The sequence below is a fragment of the Centroberyx affinis genome, unplaced genomic scaffold, assembly GCF_046629955.1.
Source record: "Centroberyx affinis isolate AG114_WGS23_722 - 3 ecotype Tasmania unplaced genomic scaffold, CSIRO-AGI_Caff_v1 ptg001740l_1, whole genome shotgun sequence".
NCBI classification, from domain to species: domain Eukaryota; kingdom Metazoa; phylum Chordata; class Actinopteri; order Beryciformes; family Berycidae; genus Centroberyx; species Centroberyx affinis.
The window spans coordinates 1-7,102 of record NW_027280144.1 but is presented as its reverse complement, the minus strand read 5'-3'; the positions used below and the strand labels follow the sequence as shown (position 1 = coordinate 7,102).

The following is a 7,102-nucleotide window of genomic DNA, read 5'->3' as shown; positions in this document are numbered from 1 at the left end:
TTATAGCATTATCCTGCACACATGCAAAGTAATGCTCATGCACTGGGGAACCAATGCTCCATAAGAGCATAGGTGTTTCTTTCTGACTCATGCTATCAATCAATGACTTCGTTTATCGAGGTGATTTGCCGTGGACGCCCTGGTGATGACATTATTGACAAGAAGACTGCTAAGTCGGCTACAGTGGGCTGTGTTTGGACGAGGGGATGTTGTGAGAAGAAGTGGGCAATTCAAAATAATAATATAGTAATATAATATTAAACTTAATTTGTATAGCACTTTTCAAGATAGAGTTTACAAAGTGCTTTAACAACCAAACAATAACAAGCATCATTCTGAAAAATGAAACAATATTTTTTTTTTTAAAGATTAAAGGATAGCGAGGAACAGCTACAATGTTTCACCTCTCTGACTACACTAAATGTTATTCTACATTAGTTATATTGTTGGTATGCTACAATTGAGGCAAGATCAGATGATATAGTGAAAAGTGGCAGTGCGCACAGCTCCAAATCTCGAACACTGTATCGGGTGCACGGTTGTGGCTAGGATCAAAACAAACACAACACCGGCACTCACAGAACAATAGTCTTCTTATTTATTATGGGCAAAAACGAACGCGTTTCAGCTAGAAGCCATCATCAGCGTCAAGATTAGATGATAAACAGATCTTTTTCATAAGATGCATACGGCATACGGTTGGATATACGTTTTTGAATTGCAATTGACTGAAATATTAATCAATTCAATTTTCATTGTTAATAAATTAAAATCAATTGAAGAGATGTATAAGATATATTTGTATAAAAATATAAATTACTATGTTCAAATTCATATAACTTTAATGAGCTAATTCTGAAATATGTGCAGTTAACTTTTAATCCTTATGTGACAGAACATTTAGGTTCAAGAAAAAGCGCTAAATGACGGATGTATGCTTATCTCCTGCTCGCCTTGCAGCGACGACGACGACGACTAGGCTGAAAATTTACGATATTTCGCTGAATTTACTCGACTCGCCTGTTAATAGAACTGCCCATCGCGCCAAGCCAGCGCTAATAAACTACTGTTGGGGAATAGCGTTTGCATGGATAACTAATTTTATGAACTAACACGGCAATTGCGTCTATTGTAGAATAGTGGGTCACGTGATCCTCCATCCACTCAGGCCTGCCAGTGTCAAGCTACACAGAATAAAAAACAACACGTCCGGAACTAACTCGAAATGAAACCCTGATCGACGAAAATGTTTTACAACGCTTTTTGGGGTAACAGAGAGTGCTAGAGTAAAATAAAGTATGTGTATGAGAGGCAATATGTACTAAATGAAAACAGATAGTATTGTTGTTGCTCTGTGCACCCCGATACTTAATTATTCTTTTCGAAATTGACAAATGTGTTATGCTTTTATTTTGAAGGAAAAAGCTACAAACTTCCGGTATTATTGTAGCTATTTGTGGCTAACTTGACGCAGCTCTCAGGCCTGCTGTGTTTTCAACGGAGGGAGAGCCGAGAAGAAAAATGGCGTCTGCAGGCGACCCAGAGCGGGACACCGGCCATTCAGTTTGAGCTTTCCGCCCAGAAATTGAGACCGGGGCTTGGCGGGGATTTATCGGGAACCGTCGCAAGATTGGTTTATTTGCTCCCCCGTTTTTCTCCGGGTTGCACGGGCCATTCGAGCACCGAGATTGAAGCGGAACAGAAGATACTCTCTCCTACAATGAGGGGGAGAAGAGGAAGGCCGCCCAAACAGGCAGCCGTGATGCGGGAAGGATCACCCGGGCCAGTCCGCGGCTCTCGGGGCGGCAGGAGCCGGGGGATGCGTGGACGGGGAAGGGGCCGGGGACGGGGCCGGGGACGGGGCGGAGGTGGCGGCGGTTGCGGCGTTGGCTCCGGGGAGGTGGATACAGAAATCTCCGGTCGGGATAACTTTCATTCGTCCAGGGGCCGCAGGAAAGTTGGAGCCTCCGCCACCACGGCGGCGGCGGCGGCATCGCGGGGCAGAGGAGGTAGAGGGAGAGGCAGGGGGGCGAGAGGCGGCCGCGGCGGCAGAGGTGGAGTGAGGCGGCCTCAAACCAAGGTGGTCTACGACGACAACAGCGACGAGGAGGACGATAATCTAAGCTACAGGTCAGAAGAGGATGAACTCCTGAACGAAAACCCCTCGTCGGATCTTGAAGAGGAGGAGGCCTTGGGAAACGACTCTGACTATCTGGAGGAATTACCAGATGATGATGATGCCAGCTACTGCACCGAGAGCAGCTTTAGGAGCCACAGCACGCTCGGTAGCACCCCAGGTACGTGGGTTTGCAAGTGCCCCCACTTGGCAAAGCAGTTTTGGATTATTTTAAGTGTGCAGTTTATATTCACCCCATTTGAGAAAGCAAGCCGCATTGTTCAAAATGGAGATTGCACTCAGAAACAGGCCTTTGTTTACCGTGTGCTCTGCTGGCCGCTGGCTTGCAGATCTGCACCACGCTTGAATCGCCTCGCGTGTGTTTTTTATTTTGTCGGATCAGCACCTTTTTGTTGTCATTTTATGATGAAGAACTAATCCATGTCTTTTTTTTGACCGGTTTATCTTGTGCACGCTGCGTTTGACGTGTCTCCATTCAGAAAGAGAAACAACATGTAGAGGCTGAAGTGTGTTGCCACTTTCCATTCATTTATTCATTCATTCATCTAGCATTTCCACTTATATACAAGCGTTATTCATCTCTCCTATGTGTACAATGTACGCTCTATCAAAACGTATACTTTTTAAAAGTTGTGTTTGCGCTTTTCCTCGTACGAAAAGCTGTTTGATACTTTGTCTGCAGCTGTAGGCAAGTACTTTAGTAAACAATAGTAAGTATTACTCATCAAAAATTGAAATGAAAGTCGTCTTTTTAAATTAGAATTGCGCCCACAATTTACCTTGTCCAGCTCGATTTCAACTTGTTAACAAGACACATTTTGCTTGCGTAATGCTGGCTGAATGAATTTGACAGGCCTTTGTTTTGAACAGAGGCGCTCTGATTTCACCTGTTGCAAACACCAACTCATTACAATATTACGTACTGTGTTCCACCGTTACCATAGCAACCACCCTTAAATGTATCAGATGAGCAAATTGGACACCCCTTGAAGTTATGGCCTGTCATGTTTATTGAACTGATGTCTATAAAAATCAATTGACCCATCTGTTACATAATGTCATGCATTGGAAGCATTGTGCCAGCCTTTGGATCTAAATCCAGATAGGATTAGACAAAATAATTGTAAGCATGATTGAGTTTTGGATATTTTGCGCATTCCACTATTTCATCATGAGCAAAGCCCATCTTTGGAATCAGATCTTTATTCTTTCATGCAGAAACAAATCTTTTTTTTTATGTTTGAATGTAGTGTTTTTTTTCCCCTCCACCTGCCAAGCCATACTCACACTGACCTAAGCTGTTTGAAGCATGTTTATCACATGCCCTCCTTGCTCCAAATAGATGTGGAAGTCAGGTAATTTTCAAAGGTCAGTGGGTTGCCTGTTTCTTGAATTGTGCGCTTTATACCACTCTGCTGCACTCTAGTCAATCTTATGCACCATAAGTTGTTCAGGGAAGATTACACAAATAACTCTCAAACTTAAATGGCTGGCCTGCCCGCCTGCTTCGCTAATAGACGTGAACATGGCAGCACTGTGCAGTAGACGGGTCTTTCATAAGACCTATGGTGACAGACATGCACTGCTTTCACTCTCATGGGCATACGGGCACATGTATCCACACTGCATTCACACATAAAGGCATTTACATACACACACACACACACACATACACACACAGAGGCTGGAGAGAATTTGCAGGTACATGCATCTCCACACACCTTGCACTGGTAGAAACAAAGGGAGACTTATAAGTCCACTGGGAGCACATTGCTTAGTGCCTTGGGATAGGATGATGTGTGCTTGTCTCCTTTAATGTCACTTAACCAGTGTCACACTGCATTAGAAATAATCCCATTCAAAATAGCATTAGTCCCTGATTTACAGAAATCGGATGCTCCACTAGTTTTACATAGCGTTTCGGATGAATAAATCTGGCAGGGTGCCGTGAATGCTAAATATTATTGGTAGGCTATATTGTGATTAGTGTGTTTTCCTGTCCAGAACAGGCCCCAAGAGCTTATTGAGTGGATGTTGTTAGGAAAGAGAAATTTTAAATTCATCATGCTAATATCCATCCATCCATCCATCCATCCACGTTCTAGCTGCTTATCCGGTTCAGGGTCTTGGTGGCAACAGTGCGAGCAGAGCAGCCCAGACTTCCTTTTAACCAGCAACTTCCTCCAGCTCCTTCTGGAGGCGCTCCCAGGCCAGCTGGGAGATGTAGTCCCTCCAGCGTGTCCTGGGTCTGCCCCGGGGTCTCCTCCCAGTCGGTTGTGCCTGGTACACCTCCAAAGGGAGGCGACTGGGATGAGCATCCTTACCAGATGCCCAAAATACCTCAGCTGACTCCTCTCAATGTGGAGGAGCAGCTGCTCGACTCCGAGGTCCTCCTGGAGCGCTGAACACGCTATCATGAAGAGTGAGGTCCAGCCGTCCTGCGGAGAAATCTCATTTCCAGCGCTTGTATCTTCGATCTCATTCTTTTGGTCACTACCCAGAGCGTGTGACCATAGGTGAGGATTGGAACGAACAGGCGGTCAATCTCCTGAACCTTCTTACCTTGCTTGTAAATAAGACCCCGAGATACCTGAACTCCTCCACTTGGGGCAGCTGCTCCCCCCTCACCTGGATCGGGCACACCACCTTTTTTCAGGAGAGAACCATGGCCTCAGACTTGGAGGTGCTGATACTGCAAACCGCTCCAGTGCACACTGGAGAACACACTCCGATGAAGCCAGACGGATGTTAATAGGTTCATGCATTAGGGTACACTGACTTATAGTGATAAGCGTAATTCATCATGGTGGATTGTGCAACTCACGAAAATGTGAACCGTTGCCACATTCCCACTTATTCTATTAGGAGTAAAAGCAATGATGGCCCTATTATTCTGCCAACACATTGATGTTCTGTTGAAATGTCTGTATTTGAAATGCTTAGAGTTACTGTCAGGCACTTATTGTAAAGACTACACAGAATTGACAAACTCTGACAAACTGTACACTTTTCTTCTTTCTTTTCCTCTTCTTTCACATTTGTATTCCCACTCTCTCCCCCACTCTCCTCCCTCCCTCATTTCCCCCTCGCAGGCCGGAGAAGAAGTCGGGCGTTGCGTCCCCGTTCTCCCATCTTCGAGACGAAGGACGTTCCTTCCCTGGAGCTTCCCAAGTCCTCCGAGGACCTCCTGGTTCCCGCCTCACAGCTCCTCAATATATCTGCCGTCTATGAGGTCCTCCGCAACTTTGGCTCAGTGCTGCGGCTCTCCCCGTTCCGCTTTGAGGATTTCTGTGCAGCGTTGGCCGGCCAGGAGCAGTGCACACTGCTGGCCGAGACCCACATCTCCCTGCTCAAAGCCATTCTCAGAGAGGAGGACACTTCCAACACCACGTTCGGTCCCGCTGACCTTAAGGACTCCGTCAACTCCACTCTGTATTTTGTGGACGGTATGACCTGGCCGGAGGTGGTGCGGGCGTATTGCGAGAGCGACCCGGAGTACCGGCACATCCTCCCCTGCCAGGAGGGCGAGGAATACCCGTACGAACCGCTGGAGAGCAAAATCAAAGTCCTCCAGTTCCTGGTGGACCAGTTCCTGGCGACCAACATCGCTCGGGAGGAGCTGATGTCGGAAGGGGTGGTCGCGTACGACGACCACTGCAGGGTGTGCCACCGCCTCGGCGACCTGCTGTGCTGCGAGACGTGCTCGGCCGTCTACCACCTGGAGTGCGTGAAGCCGCCGCTGCAGGAGGTGCCGGAGGACGAGTGGCAGTGCGAGGTGTGTGTGGCGCACAAGGTACCCGGCGTGGTGGACTGCATCCCCGAGGCGCAGAAGAGCCGGCCGTACATCCGCCAGCTGCCCATCGGCTTCGACCGGCACCAGCGCAAGTACTGGTTCCTCAACCGCCGCATCGTAGTGTAAGTCGCCAATGTTTTTGTCTGTTTTTATGTGCCAAGATTATTTTATGGCTCTTTGTCTTTGTGAAATATTATACAGCGGAGGCGGGGGGAAGTATGTTGTCTGTGATGCTATTAGTGTGGTTGGTTTTATATTTGCACCAGCCTCCTTGCTGTCCCTAGGCATTAATAAACTAGGCTGTGACAAGCGTACCCACAAGTTGAGGTTATTTATTGAGAATAGAGCTACAAAACAGGTTGGTAATACATTAGCAAGATGGAATGGATATGCTGTGTATCAAAATTTAAAGTAGTTGCAAATAGAAGTATTAAACGTATTAACATATTAGATGGTTTGTTATATGCAAAGACAAACAAACCACAAGTTTACTTTCTAGCATATGAGTACAGGTCTGCATAACAGGAGCATCTACTACTACTACTAAAACGTGCATACCTAAAATATCTGCATCCCTCCATAAGATTTAACAGGCTGGCTGTCAGCAGTATTGGTCCCATACGTTAGCATATGATCTAGCTATTGAGCAGTCACAGATGGTGCGTGTGCTGGGTCAGCAGCAGCAGCAGGCGGCCTGCTAGATAAACCATAAAGGAGCATGGATCACCTGAACAATATAAGATTTAAAGAGAGGTATGAGGCCAGGCTTCTCTATCGCTGGATCTCTCTCTCTCTCTCTCTCTCACCAAATTGGCCCTCAGCAGGTGCTGTGTAATAGATCTTCACTGTCCCCCCTGAGTCTCTCTGTGTGTGTATGTATGTGTACAAGCAATGTGCACAGAAGTAGGTTTGTGTGACTGGGTGTACGTGCAGTGAATGTGCACAGAAGTAAGGTGTGTGTGTGTGTGTGCACGTGTGTGTTTGTGTGTGTGTGCGCACGCGCGTGCCTGTAGTGAAGTCCTGAGAGGATGCTGAATAGACACTATTGTATCATGGCCTCAGGCTTCCCAGTCCCTGGCATGGACCATGCTGAGCACAAAGCTGTCAAATCTTCCACTCTGCTGCCGCTACATAGTTTCAAGTACTCCAGTCAGGAATATTTCTTATTGTGC

The 7,102-nt window shown here is 46.7% G+C and overlaps 1 protein-coding gene across 1 annotated transcript; it reads left to right on the top strand.

Annotated features, from left to right (window-relative positions):
- The first annotated feature begins 1,762 nt into the window (after window positions 1–1,762).
- LOC139652012 (nucleosome-remodeling factor subunit BPTF-like) lies at window positions 1,763–6,056 on the top strand. Its single transcript, XM_071528932.1, has 2 exons — window positions 1,763–2,297; window positions 5,230–6,056. Exons 1-2 carry the CDS (start codon window positions 1,763–1,765, stop codon window positions 6,054–6,056), a joined length of 1,362 nt encoding a protein of 453 aa, XP_071385033.1.
- Window positions 6,057–7,102: the final 1,046 nt, after the last annotated feature.

Coding starts and splice junctions, on each gene's coding strand:
- LOC139652012 (XM_071528932.1), top strand. CDS start 1,763: ATGCGGGAAGGATCACCCGGGCCAGTCCGCGGCTCTCGGGGCGGCAGG. Junction 2,298..5,229: donor CACGCTCGGTAGCACCCCAG/GTACGTGGGTTT, acceptor TCCCCCTCGCAG/GCCGGAGAAGAAGTCGGGCG.